We start from the raw sequence: 22550 nt of genomic DNA on the forward strand, positions 1-22550 counted from the left end.
CAGCCTGATGCACATAGCAAAACCATCTCTACACAAGAAAAACTAAAAAAGTTAGCTGTGCATGTTGGTGTGCACCTGTAGTCCCAGTTACTCGGGAGGATAAGGCAGAGGATTCCTTGAGCCCAGGAGGTCTCAAGGCAGTCACACCACTGGGTGACATAGGGTGAGACCGTGTCTGAAAAAAAAGGAATGTAGTTCATTTTAAAACTGCTTTCTTTTTGTTAATGAGAGTTTTTGGAAAGTTCTAGAGTATGAACTAATGTTCTTCTACTTTATCTTGTGTCTATTTGATTTCTTAGTCTTTTTTTTGGAGACAAGGTCTCACCGTTATTACCCAGGCTGTAGTTCAGTGGTGTGATCTTGGCTCACTGCAGCCTCTACCTTCCAGGCTCAAGCAATTTCCCCACCTTAGCCTCCCAAATAGCTGGTACTGCAGGTGTGCACCACCCTGCCCAGCTAATTTTTGTATTTTGCTTGTTGCTTAGGCTGGTCTTGAACTCATGGACTCAAGCAGACTGCCTACCTTGGCCTCCCAAAGTGCTCGGAGTACAGATGTGAGCCACTTTGCCCTTCAGTCTTTTTTTTTTTTTAAATGATAAAATAATTTGGCATTTTTGGCTTGTAAAGTAAAGGGATCAGTTCTTTTTTGTGACTGGGATTTATAAAATCATTTAAATAAGTGATCATAAACTAGATATTTTTAAACAGGTTGTAAACTTTTGTGACTATCAATAATTTCTTATTTTGTAGGAGCTGGTAAAATAGAGTTAGAAGAGTTAGTCACCCATTTTTGGTCAGAGTAGTTAGTTTGTGCTCATTGGAATTGAATGCTGAAGGACAAGGTTTTCATATTTATTGCGTCTGAATCCCTCATTCTCTATATTGATGATATGGTTGTAAAGTGTATTTGGGGTGGGGCACAGTGGTTCACACGTGTAATCCCGGCACTTTGGGAGGCTTCTTTGGGAGGCGTGAGTGGGAGGATTGTTCAAGGACATGAGTTTGAGACCAGCCTGGACAACATAGCGAGACTTCATCTCTGCAGAATAAAAATTTAAAAAACTAACTGTGTACACCTGTTGCCCCAGCTACTTGGGAGGCTGGGGTGGGAGAGGCTGCAGTGAGCTCTGATTGTGCCACTACACTCCAGCTTGGGTGACAGAGTGAGACCTTGTCTCTTAAAAAAAAAAATTAAAAGTGCATCTGTACTCCTTTTGGGTGCTGTCTTTATAATGGGTGGTGTTCCATTTATCTGAGTCACTGACATGTATAGTGGGCTCTTCTGGGCTCCATCCTGAGGCTGTCACACCTCCAGTGGCACGGAAGAGATGATGTGGTATTTCTATCACTAAAAGGAGTTCAAGACCAGCTTGAGTAACATGGTGAAACCCTGTCTCTACTAAAAATACAAAATTTAGCCAGGTGTGGTGGCGTACGCCTGTCGTCCCAGCTACTCAGGAGGCCGAGGCAGGAGAATCGCTTCCACCCAGCAGGCGGAGCTTGCAGTGACCGGAGATCGCGCTGCTGCACTCCAGCCTGTGCGACAGAGCGAGACTTCGTCTCAAAACAGAACAGAAAGGTCTTAGAGAAACCTTACGTTTATTGAGAATAAAATGAAATACTTAAAATATCTTAATGCCTTTTAATTTCAAATTACATTGTCAGTACCTTCTCTCATACTGATCCTTGTTTGTGTCTTTACCTAAAATAGGAGTACACCTTTGTCATTTAATTAATTGTTTGATAGAATCTTCCAAAATATGGTATCTGGCAGAGGGGATGGGAGAGAGGAAGAATAGCACAAGGCTTTGTTGGGTGCCTGCTGCTGGTTGTATTTGAGATCCAAATCAGCTATTTTGTATGAAAGTTTAGCTATTTTTTCCTGTAGCTTTTTGTTTGTCTCTGAACTTAGTCTGTGCCATGGGTTGCTTGGATCAGGAAATGCCCTATGTTTTTGTCTGTATTGTCATTCAATTCCTCTTTTCATTGCCTCCTTGACTAGATGTGAGATACTTGAGATGGGGACCTTTACCTTACCAGGTTTTCATTAGTAAAAAAAAATAATAATAATAATAGGGCTGGGCATGGTGGCTCATGCCTTTAATCCCAGCACTTTGGGAGGCTGAGGCGGGCGGATCATGAGGTCAGGAGATTGGGACCATCCTGGCTAACATGGTGAAACCCCGTGTCTACTAAAAATACAAAAAAAACCCCAGCCAGGTGTGGTGGCACGTGCCTCTATTCCCAGCTACTCGGGAGGCTGAGGCAGGAGAATCGCTTGAACCCGGGAGGCAGAGGTTGCAGTGAGCTGAGACCACACCACTGTATTCCAGCCTGGGCAACAGAGCAAGACTCCGTCTCAAAAAAAAAGAAAAAAATGACTTTCCTTTGTTTGGGTGGCTCCTGCTTTCCATGCAAGCCTTCCTGATCCCACTTCCAGCTTAGTACTCTCATCCTGCTAGGCTGTGGTATACTCATTTTACCATATCATGTGCTTCAGCGCAAACATTCTCAAAGTCAGACTTACCACCTGGCTGGTTGGTGAGATTTTATACTATTGTATTTTATTTGACATTAATTTTGTTTGTATAGTAGCTGCTGTACTTGCGTTTTATGTTGACTGTAATTTAAAATATACGATCAAGGTTATGGAGGAGTTATGTATTTAAATGTATTTTTGCTTCTTAAAAAACAGGAATCTTCAAAGTTTATTCTTATTTTGAAAGTGCGACTGTCTTAAAGATACAGATTGCATTGTTGAATTTCTAAAGGTCTGTACAATCATAAATGTAAGTGTAGTTTATGTTTAATATCTGAGTGTATAATTATTTTGTGTAAACAGATAGTGTTGGGCAATCTTCTGAAGGATACCAACTAACTGTATAACCAGGTGCACGCTAACTAGTGGAATTAAAAATTTTCAGTGTAAGAGAATGTTGGCCAATTTATTTGGCATCTTAAGAGAGCATATGTTGGATTTCATTCTACAGGAAGGAACTCTAAAAATGCTTCTCAGATAATTCTGGTAGAATTGTTAAATCTTAAAAAGACTGTAGGTTTTTATCTGTGCTATCATGGTAATTTAAAAAACCCACAATTAACATGGTTTTATTAGCTGTTTCTGGGCTAAGTTTGGTGAAAGTCTTTAAAGAAGTTATCAAAACTTTTTTTTAAAAATTATTATTATACTTTAAGTTCTAGGGTACAGGTGCACAACATGCAGGTTTGTTACATAGGTATACATGTGCCATGTTGGTTTGCTGCACCCATCAACTCATCATTTACATTAGGTATTTCTCTTAATGCTATCCCTCCCTCAGCTCCCCACCTCCAGCAGGGCCCTGGTGTGTGACGTTCCCCTCCCTGTGTCCATGTGTTCTCATTGTTCAGCTCCCACTTATGAGTGAGAACATGCGGTGTTTGATTTTCTGTCCTTGTGATTGTTTGCTGAAAATGATGGTTTCCAGCTTCATCCATGTCCCTGTAAAGGACATGAACTCATCCTTTTTTAGGGCTGCATAGTATTCCATGGTGTATATATATGTGCCACATTTTCTTTATCCAGTTTGTTATTGTTGGTTTAAAGTCTGTTTTATCAGAGACCAGGATTGCAGTCTCTGCTTTTTTTGCTTTCCATTTGCTTGGTAGGTCTTCCTCCATCCCTTTATTTTGAGCCTGTGTTTGTCTTTGCATGTGAGATGGGTCTCCTGAATACAGCACACTGATGGGTCTTGACTCTTTGTCCAATTTGCCAGGCTGTGTCTTTTAGTCTTTTAATTGGGGCATTTAGCCCACTTACATTTAAGTAATTTTGTTATGTGTGAATTTTTTTTTTTTTTTTTTTTTTTTTGAGTTGGAGTCTCACTGTTGCCCAGGCTGGAGTGCAGTGATGCGATCTTGGCTCACTGCAACCTCCGCCTTCTAGGTTCAAGAGGTTCTTCTGCCTCAGCCTCCTGGGTAGCTGGGATTACAGGCACCCACCACCATGCCCAGCTAATTTTTGTATTTTTAGTAGAGACAGGGTTTCAGCATGTTGGCCAGTCTGGTCTCGAACTCCTGACCTCAAATTATCCACCTGCCTTGGCCTCCCAAAAGTGCTGGGATTACAGGTATGAGCCACCATGCCCAGCCTGTATGTGTGAATTTGATTCTGTCATTATGATGCTAGCTGGTAATTTTGCCTGTTCATTAATGCAGTTTCTTCATAGTGTCAATGGTCTTTTACCATTTGGCCTGTTTTTGCAGTGGCTGGTACGGGTTGTTCCTTTCCATGTTTAGTACTTCCTTCAGGAGCTTTTGTAAGGCAGGCCTGGTGGTGACAAAATCTCTCAGCATTTGCTTGTCTTTAAATGATTTTATTTCCCCTTCACTTATGAAGCTTAGTTTGCCTGGATATGAAATTCTGGGTTGAAAATTCTTTAAGAATGTTGAATATCGGCCCCCACTCACTTTTGGCTTGTAGGATTTCTGCGGATAGATCCACTGTTAGTCTGATGGGCTTCCCTTTGTGGGTAACCCAACCTTTCTCCCTGGCTGCCCTTAACATTTTTTCCTTAATTTCAACCTTGGTGAATCTGATAATTATGTGTCTTGGGGTTGCTCTTCTCCAGGAGTATCTTTGTGGTGTTCCCTGTATTTCCTGAATTTGAATGTTGACCTGCCTTGCTAGGTTGGGTAAGTTCTCTTGGATAATACCCTGAGGAGTGTTTTCTAACTTGGTTCCATTCTCCCTGCCACTTTCAGGTACACCAATCAAACGTAGATTTGGTTTTTTCACATAGTGCCATATTTCTTGGAGGCTTTGTTCATTTCTTTTCACTCTTTTTTCCTCTAATCTTGTCTTCTCACTTTATTTCATTAATTTGATCTTCAATCACTGATATCCTTTCTTCCGCTTGATCGAATCGGCTAGTATGAAGCTTGTGTATGCTTCACGCAGTTCTTGTACTGTGGTTTTCAGCTCCATCAGGTCATTTAAGCTCTTCTCTACACTGACTATTCTAGTTAGCCATTTGTCTAACATTTTTTCAAGGTTTTTAGCTTCCTTGTGATGGATTAGAACATGCTCCTTTAGCTAGGAGAAGTTTATTATTACCGACCTTCTGAATCCTACGTCTGTCAACTCGTTGAACTCATTCTCTGTCAAGTTTTGTTCCCTTGCTGACAAGGAGTTGTGTTCCTTTGGAGGAGAAGAGGCATTCCTGGTTTTTGGAATTTTCAGCCTTTCTGTTCTGATGTCTCCCCATCTTTGTGGTTTTATCTACCTTTGGTCTTTGAAGTTGGTGACCTACAGATGGAGTTTTGGTGTGGATGTCCTTTTTGTTGATGTTGATACTATTCCTTTCTGTTTGTTAGTGTTCCTTCTAACAGGCCCCTCAGCTGCAGGTCTGTTGGAGTTTGCTGGAGTTCCACTCCAGACCCTGTTTGCCTGGGTATCACCAGTGGAGGCTGCAGAACAGCAAATATAGCTGCCTGACCCTTCCTCTGGGAGCTTCATCCCAGAGGGGCACTCGTCTGTATGAGGTATCTGTCGGCCCCTACTAGGAGGTGTCTCCCAGTGGGGCTATACGGGGGTCAGGGACCCACTTGTCTGTTATTGGATCTCGAACGCCATGATGGGAGAACCACCTGCACTCTTCAGAGCTGTCAGGCAGGGATGTTTAAGTCTGTAGAAGCTGTCTGCTGCCTTTTGTTCAGATATGTCCTGCCCCCAGGGGTGGAATCTAGAGAGGCAGTAGGCCTTGCTGAGCTGTGGTGGGCTGCACCCAGTTCGAGCTTCCCTGCCACTTTGTTTACACTGTAAGTATACAACTGCCTATTCAAGCCTCGGCAATGGCGGACGCCCCTCCCCCAGCCAAGCTTCAGTGTCCCAGGTCGGTCTCAGACTGCTGTCTAGCAGCGAGCAGGGCTCCATGGGTGTGGGACCTACTAAGCCAGGCACCAGAGGGAATCTCCTAGTCTGCCAGTTGCGAAGACCGTGGGAAAGGTGCAGTATTTAGGCAGAAGTGTACCATTCCTTCAGGTGCAGTCACTCACAGCTTCCCTTGACTAGGAAAGGGAAATCCCCCAACCCCTTGTACTTCCCGGGTCAGGTGATGCCCCGTCCTGCTTTGGCTCGCCCTCCGTGGGCTGCACCCACTGTCCAAGCAGTCCCAATGAGATGAACCTGGTACCTCAGTTGGAAATGCAGAAATCACCCGTCTTCTGCGTCAGTCTTGCTGGGAGCTACAGATTGGAGCTCTTCCTATTTGGCCATATTGGAAGCGATCTCCGCCTAAGCTATCAAAACTGTTAATTTAAATTTCTATTGTGAGATTTATATTTGGCTGTTTGACAAAGATTTTGATTTTGAAATTCTTTTTTTTTTTTTTTTTTTTAATATCACACATCACAGAGTAGAAGGAAGCCTCTTTTGGAGGTTTAACCAAATGTTCCTGAATAGCAGGTTTAAGTGTTCTCTCTTTAGTCTTGCGGCTCAGTGCCATCATTGGCAAGTGGCCATCCCCATTCTTGGCTTAGGTATACTGACCCCCTTTGTTTACTATTCTATCAAAATTTATTTATCAAACGCTAAATGCCACACAGTAGTCTAGGCACTGAGGATACAAAACATAACACTAAGGGTCACAGACAACAGACAGTAGACATATATGTTATCAAGGTAATTTTAGGTAGTAATAAGTTCTGCAAAAGAAAGAAATAGGCTATGAAAAATGGAAACTGGGATAGGTGGGATACTTTATTTAGATTGGACTGGAAGGTGTATCTAAGGAAGAGAGTTCTTTTTTTATTAAGAGACAAGGTCTCACTCTGTCACCCAGGCCAGGGTGCAGTGGCGTGATCATAGCTCACTGCAGCCTCAAACTTCTGAACTCAAGCATTCCTCCCACCTTGGCCTCCCAAAATACTGGGATTACAGGTGTGAGCTACTGTGCCAGCAGGGCCATCAGGAGAATGAAAAGGAGCCAGCCCTTGGGAGAGCTAGGAAGAGCTTTTAACCGAAGTGCAGAGTGTCAAAGCAGAAGGCTAGTGGGGCTGGAGAGCGGTGAGGGAGGGGAGAATGTGACATGAGGTTGGAGTGGCAGGCAGTGGCAGGGGTCAGTGACCTTGTGGGGAATGATAACATTCAGGTCTTATTCCAAGTGCAGTAGCAATGACACAGTTCCATTCCTGTCATAAGTCAGTTACTCTGGCTGCTGGGTGGAGAATGGTTTGAAGGGGGAAGGGTGCAGAATAGAAGCAGGTACCCCAGTTAGCAGGCTGCTAGGCCAGGTGAGAGACGAAATGATGTCATGGTCTGAGTGGGATTCTATTTTGGAGGGGAGCCCAGAAAACCTGTTGATGGAGTAGATGTGAGAGTGAGAGAAATGGATTAATCAAGGTTGTCTCCTTTTTGATTTGAGGAACTGGATGGATTTTGTGAGATAGAGATGCCTTGGGGGAGGAACAGGTTTAGTGAGAGGTGTTTGATAGAGCTCTGAGTGCAGATGTTGAGTGTATAGTCTGGAGGTGAGGGGAGAGGCCTGGGCTGGGAAGAACTTGGGGGTTATAATAGCAGCGTCATTTAGACCCATAGGATCGGATGAGCCCACTCCAGGACAGTGAGTGTGGATAGGCATAGAAGAGGACTCAGAACCAAGGCTGGCACATGCTGGTGTTCAGAGGCTGCCAGAGATGACAGAAATGGACAGAGTCTGAGCAGTTCGGGAGGGCAGAGGAAAGAAACATGGAGAGCCAAGTGGAAGGTGTTGCAGGAAGGTGGTTGTGGTCACTGTTACTGAAGGTTACTGAAGGGTCTGTGGAATGAAGAAAGGGCAGCAGCCATGAAGTGGAACGTGGTGTAGGGAGGCGCTTGGCTCCAGAGACACACTGCCTCCATCACTCAACGGTTTGTAATTGTCCTAGTCCATTTGTGCTACTGTAATAGAATACCTTAGACTGAGTAATTTTTAAGCAACAGATTTATTGTTCACAGTTCTAGAGGCTGGGAAATCCAAGATCAAAGCACCAGCAGATTCAGTGTCTGGCAGGGGCTTGCTCTCTGTTCCCAAAATGGCACCTTGTTGCCGTGTCCTCACTTGGCAGCAGGAGAATAAGGGCAAAAACGGACTAGCCAGCCTCAAACCCTTTTATAGTGGCACTGTTCCCATCCCTGAGGGCAGAGCCCTCTTGGCCTAATCACCTCCCAAAGGTCCCCTCTTAATTGCTATCACCTTGGATGTTAATTTCCAGCATACGAATTTAGGAGGGACATATACATTCAAACCATGGCAGTGATCTAGGTCAAGTTATTGAACCTCTTTAAGTTCCAGTTTCTTCTGTAAAATGGATGTTAAAGACAGTACCTGTTATTGTGAGGATTAAATGAGTCTATACATGAAGCACACTTAGAATAGTATCTGGCCCAGAATAAATTGTAGCTATTTGCTGTTACTATCACAGTGGCCTCTGATGACCACTGCTCCATAAAAGTAGAATAGAGAGAGGATTCCCCATCTCTGGATTTACCTGATGCTTCCCTTGCGCTTTCTTTCCTTCTCCATAGACACATATCAGGTGGGACTGGTCCCAAGGTTTAGATTCTTGGTATAGTAAGCAAGTGGTTCCCACTTGAGGCATTTTGCCTAGATTCTGTTTTGGAAATGTTCATGTTTGGTTGGTCCTGAAGTGTATAAATCCTACTTTGACATGTAATCTTTCTTTTTGATTGTAGTAGTAGAAAAAATTAACCATGGTATAGTGAAAAAAGCACAGGTTTTATAGTCAAACAAACTTGGATTTGTTTCTCAGCTCTGCCATTTATTAGCCGGGTATCTTTGGGCAAGTTACCCAAGTTACCTCCTGTGTTAATTAGGGTTCTCTAGAGAAACAGAACTAACTAAATAGGATAGGTACAGATAGATGTGAGGGGATTTAGGAGGCTGAGAAGTCTTGCCATCTGCCCTCCACTCTCTGGAGAACTAGGGAAGCTGGTGGCGTGGCTCAGTCCAAGTCTGAAGGCCTGAGAACCTGGGGGGCCGGTGATGCAAGTCCTGCAGTCTAACGATTGGAGAACCTAGAGCTCTGATGTCCAAAGACAGGAGAAAATGGATATCTCAGCTCCAGGAGGGAGGAATGGGGCAGGAGGGGTGGGGGATGGGAGTGTGCGGAGGAGAGGGAGGGAGAGAGAGAAAGAGGGAGAAAGACTGGATTTGCTTTTTTGCTTTTCCTCTGCATTTTTTTTTCCTAGTTCTTTTTAGGCCTTCAACTTACTGGATGGTGCCCCTCCCCCCCACCATATTGCGTGAGAATGGATCTTCCTTACTCAGTCTACTGATTCAAATGCCAGTCTCTTCCCGAAACAGCCTCACAGCCATGCTCAGCAGTAATGTTTTAACAGCTGTCTGGGTATCTCTTAACCCATTCAAGTTGAAACCTTAAATCAACCATCGCACCTCCTCTTTAACCACTTATTAACTTGAGATGATAACATGCTAAAATTTTGCACCTTTCAAAATTGTCTGTAGGCTAGGTTGTTTTATGTTAAGGCCTTCTCATAGTTTATGGCACAGAGTAGGTCGCCCATGAACGATAGCTATTTCTGGTCATCTTTGAGCTCTTCTGAATGCAGATCCTTTAAAAATGTTTATATATTTATTTTCTGTTTTCATTGTTAAAACTGTTACGTTAAATCCAACAAAGTATTTGTAATGAATTTTAGTGCTGCAACGGTTTTAGGACTTCAGTCAGATGCCCTTGATGTTCTGGAGAACTCTTTTGCCTTAAATGATATTCCTGTTGCCTTCTTCTGAAGATTTGTCTGTTACCATTGCCTCTGTGTTATGAAGATCTCTTCTTTTGGGAGCTGATTGAGTGGAGGCAGTTGTGGTAGTTCTCAGCCTTCAGCAGGAATTGTAAGAGGTCGTTTACTTCTCAGAATAATTGTTACTCCACTGGAAACCAGCAGGAATGTAAGAATATAAGAAGAAATCAGATTTTTTTTTTTTTTTTGAGACAGTTTTTTGCTTAGTCGCCCCGGCTGGAGTGCAATAGTGCGATCTGGGCTGACTGCAACCTCTGCCTCCTGGGTTCAAGTGATTCTCCTGCCTCAGCATCCCAAGTAGCTGGGATTACAGGCACCCGCCATCATGCCTGGCTAAGAAATCAGATTTTAAAAGAAGATTGGAATTTGTTTTTATGAGTCAGGGTGCTACCTGTTTTGTTGTGGTTTAAGATCACATTACCTTATTTCTACTTAGTATTGCCCTGTTTTTAGATTTGTATTACTTTTTGATTAGAATTCAGTTGTACTAAGGGAAGGGCCGTTTTCTGATCCTTGCACAATGCCCAGCGCGTAGTGGGCACTCCATAGATGTTAGTTGAAAGACCGAAAATAATGAGCTGGAGGATGGTAATGTAGGCATGCCCTACTCGTCAACTTTTCTGGTCATCTTTGATCTGAGTGTGCTGTTGTGTAAAAGAAAATAGCACAAACGTCTTTAAAACTTTTGAGAGTCTGTACTAAATCGCTGTCTCAGAATGCCTTATCTTTTTGTTCTTTTTTCAGATTATTAGACATTGTTGATTTTATGGAATTTTCATATAAGTACATTTTAAAAATGGAAACAATTAAAAATATTGTTGCACAAGGGTTTTCTAAAATATTAAAAATTAAGGTAGTAAAAGAGCACCCAAGAATGTAGGAGATAGAGGATAAAAACCAAATACATATGACTTTGCTTCCCACTTTATCTGCAAACTTTATTTGGGTAGATATAACCTGATTGGGTAAGGCTTTAAATAAAAATAGTATTTCAAGCCCAGTGGAAATCTTTCACTCTTGGAAAAATACAGTGTATATATTTTAAAAACTTTTAACAATATAATTTATCAATAAATTTTATTTCCTACAGGTATAATGTGAATACAGATTTTTATTGGTTTCAAAAAGTTTATATTAAATTGACAGTCCTATGAGGGAAGGATATATCTTGGTATTTCTCAAAGTATATCATTTATAAAGACCTACATAAATAGCTTACAGTAATTGTGCTATAATTATTTAGAAATTCTGTTACTAAATATGTTTTAAATTCATGCATCAGATATCACATCCTCTCTTGTTGAGGGGCCTCAAGGAAATTATCAAACAATGCAGTCATCTTATTTAAAAGGCATTTACATTGTAAATAGACTGGAAGCAAGTAAGCTAGCAAGTTATCTGCCTAGTGTCCAGCAGCCTTGCAGGAGTTAAAAGCAAAATTTATCAGACATCAATAGTTTATTGAAAAAATAGTCCTTTTTGCTTCATAATTTGCAGAAGGCTGCAACTGTCAGTCATGATGTACTGCCTCTTGAAATTAGTCAATAGAGCAAACAGCAAGAATTGCTGTGGGCAGAAAATAAGCACTGTAATCATGACATAACTGGGGTCAGTGATTTATGGATTTCAATATAGTAGTAGCTGCATATGATTGAAAATTTACTAGGTCACTAGTGCACCAAAAATTTTATTCACAGCCTCCAGGCATCTTTTGAAATGTGCAACAAAATAAAAACCTCTGAACCTGTTTTGACACTGCAAACTCAGTGGATGACATGCCAGCCCAGTGAGTCTCATTTAAATGTAAATGTGTCATAAACTTTTGTACCATACTCTTTAAAAATGCCAACTACTTGAAGGAATATTGCATGTGAAACTGATTTACATATCAAATAGAGAAAAAGGACCTTGTAATAATCAAGTTTGAATTCTTTTATTTTAAAGTTGGAAGCTGAAGGTGTTCCTGAAGTATCTGAAAAATATGAAATTAGCTCTGTTCCCACTTTTCTGTTTTTTAAGGTAAGGATACAGGTGGTACAAGAGATTATCCATTTGTAGGGTGCCATGGGGCTACCTATTTTGTTTCTTTACCCTCTCCCTAATCCCCGAATATTAGGTGTTTGGCTGTTTCTGGCCCTCCACCTTTCTTCTGATAGTCTCATTTTTGCACCCATGCTGAAAAAGAAGACCATGCCAGCTGCTTGCCAACATCTTACATGGACTGTGTAGGGCCAGCAGCCAGAATCAAGAGCTTCTTGATCAAAATTCAGATATGTGGCTGTGGAACCCCAGTGTTCCCTGAGTTGGTTAAATTGGTTGTTCAGAGCATGTGCCTGGACATAATGGAACCTCTGACTGGTTCTGGTTTGATGAATGAGTCTTAGGAAGCAGGTGCACAACTGTGCTGGGCACCCATGGGTGTCATCATAGTTCCCCAAATGCCTCATTTATACTTAATAATAGATTCATCCCAGCCAGTGTGGGGGCCGTCTTTTTTGTATTATATTAGACTGACCTGATTTGACTTTGAGATGTTGCAGTGTTTTCTCTGTGTGTTTCCAAGAAAAGAAAAAAATTATTATGTATTTCTAAAATTGAGATGCAGTGCAGGCAGTTGGCAATGAGGGTTTCTTTTTTTACATCTCCAGTAATACTGTTGTCCCCTTTAAAAATTTGCTAGAACAATGTCATTATTATGGAATGCTGCATGTATTCTAAATAACTTTTTAAACTTTAGAATTCTCAGAAAATTGACCGATTAGATGGTGCACATGCCCCAGAGTTGACCAAAAAAGTTCAGCGACATGCATCTAGTGGCTCCTTCCCACCCAGCGCTAATGAACATCTTAAAGAAGATCTCAACCTTCGCTTGAAGAAATTGACTCATGCTGCCCCCTGCATGCTGTTTATGAAAGGAACTCCTCAAGAACCACGCTGTGGTAAGAAGCTGCCTTTAAGATAATATAAACAAAATGGGTACTTTCCCAGAACAGGGTATGGTTGAGATGGGCATCCTCTTTCCAAGCTATACTATACATCTTATACTTGTGTTCACATACCTTTAAAATCAGAAAGGTTATAACTCCCAGTGACACTATAGAAGAATTAGTTTGCAGGCCGGGCGTGGTGGCTCACACCTGTAATCCCAGCACTTTGGGAGGCTGAGACAGGCGGATCACAAGGTCAGGAGATCGAGACCATCCCAGCTAACATGGTGAAACCCCATCTCTACTAAAAATACAAAAAAAAATTTAGCCGGGCATGGTGGCGGGCGCCTGTAGTCCCAGCTACACGGGAGGCTGAGGCAGGAGAATGACGTGAACCCGGGGGGCGGAGCTTGCAGTGAGCCGAGATCATGCCACTGCACTCCAGCCTCGGCGACAGAGTGAGACTCCGTCTCAGAAAAAAGAAAAGAATTAGTTTGCATTATGGACTCAGAATGTTGGAACCAAAAGGAGTCTCGGAACTCATCGAATTCAGATTTTTGTTTTATACTTAAGTCCTCAGACTCAAAGATAGAGGTGACTTGCCCAAGATCACCTGGTAAGCAGAGTTAGGATTAGGTTCCAACTGCTGTATTGCTGTCTTTTTTGCCTGTTTAGCTGCTTTTGCTGTTAGCAGTTATTTTTTCTTTCTTGGCAGCCTCCTGTTTTTCACCTAGTTCAGATTCAGCAATTAAAAAATTTGTGGAATATTTTAGTGTTTTTGCGTCCACCCTGTGTGCTTTTGCCTCCCCTGCGTCATCACTGTCTAATGATTCTCTTCTCGCATTGCTGTCGTTTCCAGTTTATAGCTGCTAGTAATGGAAAGATTCCGAAATCTTGGCCTGTAGTCACTCTTATTTTCTGTACACATGGATGCTTATAATTTTGTCCTTAAGTAAGTTTTAGAGTTATTTGACCCCTCTGGTACTGGGTTTATGTTATTTTCTTTTTACTGTGCCTAGTACAACATTAGTATGCTGCATAATTGAGCATTTAATGCCATTTGATGATGCTGTTGAGACTCTAAGAGTATTTATATCAACTACACAGGAGGGACTTTATTAAGATGGGGCAGTAACATTGAGTATGCTCTTAATGTGATTACAGCATGTCCAGAGTGACTTTATAAAGATAGCCAAGCTTCTAGTGTGAATTTGATTCTAAATTCTTCCCTGTAGAGCTATTAAATTACATATTAGGTTATGATTATGTCTAGTTTTAAAACTAAAGTTTCATGATGAATTGTTATTTTTTCGGGACGGAGTTTTGCTCTTGTTGCCTAGGTTGGAGTGCAATGGTGCGATCTCAGCGGGCCGCAACCTACATCTCCTAGGGGTCAAGCGATTCTCCTGTCTCAGCCTCCCAAGTAGCTGGGACTACAGGTGCCTGCCAGCTTGCCTGGCTAATTTTTTTGTATTCTTAGTAGAGACAGGGTTTGTCTGTGTTGGTCAGGCTGGTGTCGAACTCCTGACCTCAGGTGATCTGCCTGTCTCGGCCTCCCAAAGTGCTGGGATTACAGTCGTGAGACGCCTGTGAATTCTGTCTTAAAAATATCTTTTAGTTCTGCCTAAAAAATTTCACTGCCAGTATTTATGTGTCACATAATGCCTGCTGTTTCTGTATTGCAAAGCTAACTTAGTCTGTACTACACTAAAAGTAGCAACAGATAGTCTCTGTTGCGCTTGTTATTTTGTTTTTAACGGGGGTTGCAAATGGTTCACGTTCACCTTCTTCCATGAAACATGAAAATCATTTCTTGTACCTTATGTGGTAGCCACTAAATGGGAACTTACCACACGAATGGATCGTATTCAGCACCTTCATTCAGATCTCAGGTACAGTAGAACTGGCTATGAAATGTGGGTGAAGCACACCTACAGTGAAATCTCTACAGTATTGTCTCCTTTGGGGTTGAACAGCAGCAGTCTCAGTCTTTTCTGAATGATAAAACTAATGAAAAGGCAGGTGGCAACACTGAAGCTTGGGGAAGGGGTGCTCAGAGGAGAAGGGTGTCCTGGGAAGTGTGCTACACTGGATGTCATGCCAGGCGAGCCTCAGGCCCACTCCTGCAGCCTTAGCAACTTTGGAGACAAGTCAGGTACCCTCCTTATGCCTTTAATTCCTTCTAGTGCTGTTGGGAATAAGATTGGCTGTTGGAGCCAATCTTGGAGGGCCTTTTCAGTGCAGATATTGTATGATTATTCAAGTAAATTAGAGAGAAACTTAGAAATTATAATTTTTCTGCTTACCTTTCACTTTATTAAACTGAATTTAGAATATACTAGCATTTTTATATTTATGTTAAACTTATGTTATTTAAATTATATTTATATTATTATAATGGAGTGACATTTGGAAGACTGAACAAATAATAGAATAAAAAAGAAACTTTGAAATAGTTCAGGGCTGGGCGTGGTGGCTCCCGCCTGTAATCCCAGCACTTCAACAGGCTGAGGTGGGCGGATCGCTTGAGATCAGGAGTTTGAGACCAGCCTGGCCAACATGGCAAAACCCTGTCTCTACTAAAATACAGAAATTAGCTGGGCATGGTGGCATGCTGTAATTCCAGCCACTTGGGAGACTGAGGCAGAAGAAGCGCTTGAACCTGGGAGGCAGAGGTTGCATTGAGCCGAGATTGAGCCACTGCACTCCAGTCTGGGTGATAGAGTGAAACTCCGTCTCAAAACAAAACAAAACAAAACATAACAAAACACATTTCAGAGCCATCTGAAAACATGGTGTTATAGATATTTAATACAAGACAATAAATATTTTGAGATACATATGATTGAACGGTTAGTTTCTTCTTTCAGAGTACTCGTTTTCTATATAATTTTTATAACTACATTTTCAATGGGTTTTTCTGTTTCCTGATATTTTCTGTTACATGTCTTTCTGTCTTACATAGTAAATAGATCATTTAAGAATGTTGCTGTTCTTTAATAAAATACTTAGGATTAATTGGAAAATATTTTTAAACTGTTTTCTTATGAGAACGTAAGTCCCCTGGACCCTCTGCTGTTCCTTTCCGAGCCTGCTTAGTGGAGCGTTGTTTTTGCTCTTCTGCTGGCATTTTAGAGAAGGGTGTAGGCAAAGCCCCCTTTATAAAAGCACTGGCTGTCTCATCTTGTGAGCACGCATGTGGCTGTTCTTTCCTTATTTTGCACTAAATTAGCTTTGAAAGTGCTGCCTCTGCTAACAACACTGAACTCCACTGTGGAGTATAACGATGTCTGTTTAGTTGGTCCCCACCTTGCTTTCTGCTAATCAGAAAAACATGAATGAATAACATTTAAATTTTATATCTAGAAAGCCTTGAAAGCCATTTTTAGGGTTTCTGCTGGAGCCCCATTGGACTCAGCCCAGCTCCTGCACAGGTCATGTCTCCATCTTCTTATCCTTCACGTGGGCTCTGCCTGCAGAATTGTATGGTGTGTTATGAGCCTGACATGTAAATAGGGTCTCAGTTGAAAAGAATTGGATTGTCCTTACTCTGTGATCTTCATGAAGACAGGAAAATGCTTGTTTTAGGAAGAGTTTCCAGAAGCACTGAGGTATATGTCATCTTAAACAGAATCTTAAATCCTTGAGCAGGTTAATTATTTGGGAATTCTTATAGCTATTTCAGTTAACAAAGCTTTTAGCAAAGCAAAAGGTATTTAAGTCATAGTCAGATATTCCTCCTGCAGTGAGAGTCATCCAACCTGGCTCTTACTTTTAAATCAGTATCAGCCACAAAATCAGGTTTCAAAGATGTTTTTTAGGGTTTATTGTTAGGTAGTGATGAGATGCAGTGTTAGGCACCTATTCATGTCATGAGTAGAAATGACTGGGGGTGGAAATGGGGATTCTGTGGCAGTTAAACATTACTTTTCTACATTTAAATATTTTTATTGCATGCATGCATTTTTCTTAAAAAAAAGTGTGTAAATATTTTGTTACTAGAATAAAGCCTTCTTGCCATCTTATCCTGAAGCATAACATTTCTAGTCTGCCACTTTAACCCTTAAAAATGAAACACTACCAATCAATCTTTCTAGTCTGCATGTAATTGCCTAAAGCTAAAATAAAGCTTTTTCTCAGCCAGTTACAGTAAAAATGAGTTAATATATTGGCAACAGAATAACCATCAGCAATCAGCCGTTAGCTGTTTACTAATGAACTCCCAGATGAATAAAAAAATTTCAGAATCAGTGTTTTACTTCAGGCTGTACATGAACTTCACACTTCCGATGTAGGAAAAGCAACTTACATGCTATACAAATAAATACTAGTGCTTCATCTCAATAAACTGCAGATTTGGAAAATGTTTGGAGCTCACTTGTAGATCCATGTTTTAATGGTAAATATGATTTTGGGTGACATCAGTAAAACCCTTTCTTGCAATTAATCTTATATTGAATTTTATGGTTTGATTTTATTTAAAAACAATTGCTGATACTGCTAAGTCTTTTAGAAAGTTTGAATCTGAAGAATAGGTTCTTTTCCAGTGAATTATAACTGTGTTTGAGAAGAAGAATGAGGCGTGAAAGAGTAGGGCCCTACAAAGTATTGGGAACAATGGGGAAGAATTAGCTTATGGAAAGAAAAATACTTTTTTTTTTTCCAGACTAGGCTAATAGGTTTATAAAAGACTGATATTCACACTCTTATTCTTCAGTTCTAATGTCATAATAAGATGATGTCAAAAAAGTACAGAATAAAAATGTGTCACAAAAGTATAATAAAATCATGGAACATAAAATTGTCACTATAGTGTAGTAAAAAAAATTACATTACATACTTTAGGGAATGTAAATAGTTTTAAAAAAGAAACTGTCAAGTTATGACTTGAGATGAGAAAGAATACCGTCAATCTATTGATGGTTCATATATAACAACAGAGAAGATAGCTTTAAAATTCAATGTACTGTGTGTATTTCAGACTACAGGAGAACACATGCCTTCTTGATTTTTAATTTATCCTACTTAGAGACAGTGAAGATTGAGAACTATCGAAGTGGGAACTCAGGAAGTAGTAAAATGGCAGTAGAAACGAAACAGCATTGGGTTTTTAGTATAGTCAAGTAGTAGTTAAAAATAACAATTGTAGAATTTTTTTCCTCTGCCCAGAATTGATTCTTATAGGTTCACAACAGGAAGGCTGGGAGGGACTGTCCAGAGCGTCAGGTCAGTCTCCTGATTACTAGGAAAGTGCTGAGCAGAGGCCACCTATGGCCTCATCATGTGTCACCTTGGTGGGTGGAGGGAGCAGGTGTCAGATTCAGATTTCTGGTTTTTTTTAAAGACAGGGTCTTGCTCTATCACTCAAACTGGAGGCTGGAGTGCAGTGACAATCTCATAGCTTGCTCCAACCTCAGACTTCTGGTCTCAAGTGATCCTCTTACCTCAGTCTCCCCAGTCTCTGGGATTACGGGTGTGCACCATCACCCTCAGGTCTCTGCTTTTTGGCTAGTGCTATTTCTTCTGTGACAAAAAATGTCCATGATATTGAAGAGTAACTTTAATAAATATACACACCACTTTTTTTTTTTTTTTTTTTAATACTCACAGTTGTGTCAAAAAGTTAAGTCATATCTGAGTGTGTGATATGGTTCAAGGTCAAATAAGGGGATCCAGGAATTTATTTTCTGTTTGTATACTATTCAGCCATGCTAATTAAATCACCAGCAAAATAAGGCAGGCGTCTATGTCCATTAGATGATATGTATGCTGAACTAATGTATTATCATGTGTACGTGTTTCGAGAGAGAGAAGCTAAGTGCTTTATTTTCTTTTTTTGTGTACAGGTTTCAGCAAGCAGATGGTGGAAATTCTTCACAAACATAATATTCAGTTTAGCAGTTTTGATATCTTCTCAGATGAAGAGGTTCGACAGGGACTCAAAGCCTATTCCAATTGGCCTACTTATCCTCAGCTCTACGTTTCTGGAGAGCTCATAGGAGGACTTGATATAATTAAGGTTAGAATTGAGAAGTCTGTGCTTTGTAAATAAATTCCATTTAGAGCATACTTTTTAAAGTGATAAATCTAAGATACAAATTTCTTATGAATCTATATTTACTAATAAGAACCTGTAATGAATACACAGTATTTCTGATTAGTTGATTGATCAATAAGTTGTGTTATGGTGTGATCAAGGAGATTTATGTTATAATAATTTTTTTTAGAAAACTGACATGTGTGCTTATTTTAGGAGCTAGAAGCATCTGAAGAACTAGATACAATTTGTCCCAAAGCTCCCAAATTAGAGGAAAGGTAAGTGTTTTGGAAAGTTTTAAATAGTCTATCATTTAATATGTTAAAAATATTTTAAAGTCCTCAGGTTTTGCATTGCTCTTTCTGTGTGGAAATCAAGGATTTGGTATTTGTATGCCAGAGGTCATAATTTCATTGTTTAGTCAAACTAGCCATGCAAACTTTGGCAAATCTAATTTGGATTGGAGAAATTTTAGCACCAACTTAATGATCATGTGGAAGATCTTCTTTGCTTTTATAGATATGTCATTGTTTCTGTGGAACAACCAAATTTTGCTTACCTCTCTGCATTTCAGAGCCAGGGTCCAGTTGTCTTGTCACTGCTCCTTGGCGTAACCTCAGCACACTCGTGTTTTCCTGGGTGCAGCCTTGGTGACTGCTGCGGGTGCTGCCCCAACGCCAGAGCACTGAGTGACAAGTGGTGAGTGTGAAAAGCTCATCACCTCGCAACAAGCTTTGGGCACTTCTCATGGCCTTTCTAGACCACGAGAACTTACATGAGCAGGTTTTGGGGCTGTGAAACATGTATTTGTTTTGTCAAGGATCTCACTTGGCTTTTGGAGAAGTTCTCTTACAGAAATGTTGGACTTTGGTGTATAAGGCAACTTAATAGGATTTTTATTGCAGTAAATGTGAATTAATATAGAACTTTAAAGAGGAATTTACTATATCAGCAATCAGCCATTCATAGTTGGGGCTGGAGATTGTAAGATAAACCTTCCTTTGGTAATTTTTTTTTGCCATGTAACATCTTGAGAATTTCTAAAAGTGTGTAATAATAATAAATACCTCATTTGTCTGTTGTTAATTAATAATTTCTATAAATAATGCTCCATTCCACGTATGTAAGGCTGATCTTTGAGTACTGCATTCTGTCCTGTGGTTTGTACCATTTTCTGCATTCTTCGTGAGAAAGTGATGCTCCGCATCCCTTTGTTGACTCTGGGCGTCTTCATGTGTGGTTGTTGCCTGTAGCCTGGTGATGCCCATGGCCCATGGAGGCTGTGTGTTCTCCAAGGACAGCTGTGCTTTTTATATGCTTGTATTCGCTGTTCAGTTGATTTTCCTTCTCTGCTGAGTACACTTGCTGCTGTTAATGGCCTTGTCTCCATTGGACCTTTGTTTTCCTAAATGTGCTGTTTCTAAATCTGTGCTTGCGGACACTGAAAGGTAACTGGCTAGAATTATGTAGAAAGTAAAATTCAGCATATTTTGAGTAATAATTTAAAGGGCTCCTAGTGAGCAGAGTGCAGGAAGTGGAGTTCATGGACTTGTGACGTGTATTTTGGCAGTACATTGTGAGCTGTGGTTCCCTGTATCCAGGTGGCTGGGTTAGTTATTGGGTTGTCAGGGTCAGCATCATATTCCTATATCCATTCATATTTTTCTGAACTTGAGCTAATCCCACTCGGTTGGCAATGTAAGTGATACAGCTTTGTGCATGATTTATGCATTTCATTTGGGATTCGTTTATAAGGAGATTTTTGAGCCTTGAATTGGGAGAACATGGTGGCGTGACCCCATGGAGCTTAGGTTCTTTAGTGACCTGTCCTCCCAACACTGACTTTTCCTGAGATTTGTGACTAAACTTGTGGCTGTATACAGATAATTAAAATTTCTGATAACATATTAGATTATGATGTTGGCAAGACTGTATAAAATATAATGTTAAGATGAAAGTATTTGATTTGAGCATCTGGCATTAGTTGATGTTCTGAGGTTTAACGCTGTCACCCTGCAGTCTGACCTTGTGAGCTTTACACGTGTACAGTGGTGTGCAGCATCATGATGGAAGATGGTGCTCACAAGATCTAGTTCTGAAAGTTTTGGATGGGCTTAATATATAGGCCCCTTATTGAACAATTCCTTACTGAATTGGTTATTATTATTATTTTTTTATTACTGTGAGTTGATGGGCTTAAATTGCAACTTGAAGGAACATTCTTTGCCTTAAAAGCCATATTGTGTTTTACAGTGGCTTAGGGAGAGAATGAAATCAAGGAAAATGTCAACGCATTTGCTTGTTTAATACCACTCAAAGCTGTGAACTGTCATCCTGCCATCCCTCAAATATGCATGTTACTCACGAAGCGGAGGAAAAGTGGTGTTGCATAATTGAGCTGAGCCGTTTTATATCAATTTTCTCTCTTTAGGCTCAAAGTGCTGACAAATAAAGCTTCTGTGATGCTCTTTATGAAAGGAAACAAACAGGTAAAGAACTCAAAAATGGTTTTATTTGTAATTTCTTTTGATGTTAACATCTGCAACAAGGGGACAGTTAAATCTCTTTTTCCTAGCTTTAGCTAATGAAGCTGTAGCGGTATCAGGAAGTTATCCAGGCCTTAATTGGTGCTTACGGAGATCAAACAAAGTAATCTACATTTTGCTTGACTTTATCATCAACATCTCAGTGGGGTGCATTTCTTTCTGCTGCCAAACTTTGTCAGCTAACGTGGTCAACACTGTTAACGCTTTACTGGTTGTATGAGTTGTTATTTCATTATCCTTTGTTGGAGTTTGTGGACTGCTGGAGTGTGCAGCTGAGTCACTGGACTTCCTGAATGCAGGGAACCTGGTCGTGCTTGGGTTTGCACCCCTAGATCGTCCTTTTGTGACAGTGGAGGAGCAAACCCTGGCTGTAGCAGGTGTGCTCTGTGTGTGTTTGATGAATGAGTGAAATGGTCAGCAATTCTCATTTGTAATGGGATGGTTCTTGTAGCTTTTTGACGAAAGTGCATATTGATTGTGCGTCATTTTGAATATCAAGTTTGATAGATTACTTCCACTAATAGTTTGAGCAGAACTAATTTTCTTTCAGATTGAGATCAGAGTGGTAATTTCCAGAAACCAGCCATACACATTTATACCATATTTTGTAGTTTTCATAGCAGTTGAACCTCTATTTAATTCTCAATCAGTTGTTGAAGTAGGCAGGGTTGGACAGAGTTTGGCCTATTTTAGAGATAAAGAAACCAAAGCTTTGAAAGGTGAGGCTGTTGGAATAAAGAAACTGCCTCACTTGTTAGCCAGATGCACTGGGCAAGTGACACAGAGAACCACTTTGCCACTTTGCTCATTGGGAAAGGGACTCAATACTTCTTCACAGGGCAGACTCTGGTTGCCATAACTAGTGTGTAAGTTAACATAACTAGTATAATGAAGCTAATTAGTTAACATAACTAATTGGTTAATATAATTAGGTAATGAAAGTAACAGTAACAAATAAAATGTTAATATAAATTTCAGCATTTTGGAATCACTAGGTTAGATCCTAAATTCTTTGGTTTTGCTTCAGTGTATTGAAACAATAGAGGAAGTTAATAATTCCTAGTAATGATAAAGTGACATTTTTTTCTTATTCTTGGTAATTGTTTAAGCGGATATTTATTCTCAAAACTGTTTTTTTCTGGAAACCTAGAAAGTTTTAATACATTTTGGAAACAGTGTTATTAGGGCTATTAAAATGTTTACATGGTACCATATCTTTTCCACAAGATTGCTGGAAT

The 22550-nt window shown here is 40.4% G+C and overlaps 1 protein-coding gene across 4 annotated transcripts in view; it reads left to right on the forward strand.

Annotated features, from left to right (window-relative positions):
* The window catches only part of GLRX3 (glutaredoxin 3), a 44469-nt gene that overhangs the window by 11757 nt on the left and 10162 nt on the right, over nt 1-22550 (forward strand). For 3 of the 4 annotated variants that reach the window (XR_003121182.1, XM_025397184.1, XM_025397182.1), the window contains exons 3-7: nt 11747-11821; nt 12540-12741; nt 18576-18748; nt 18983-19044; nt 21198-21255. Coding sequence is in view for 3 of the 4 variants with exons in the window: in XM_025397184.1 (XP_025252969.1) it covers nt 11747-11821; nt 12540-12741; nt 18576-18748; nt 18983-19044; nt 21198-21255 (570 nt within the window). In the remaining variant the exon portion in view is untranslated. The remainder of the gene's footprint in view (nt 1-11746; nt 11822-12539; nt 12742-18575; nt 18749-18982; nt 19045-21197; nt 21256-22550) is intronic. The other variant, XM_025397183.1, reaches the window with a different exon arrangement.

This window comes from Theropithecus gelada, chromosome 9 (genome assembly GCF_003255815.1).
Source record: "Theropithecus gelada isolate Dixy chromosome 9, Tgel_1.0, whole genome shotgun sequence".
NCBI classification, from domain to species: Eukaryota; Metazoa; Chordata; class Mammalia; order Primates; family Cercopithecidae; genus Theropithecus; species Theropithecus gelada.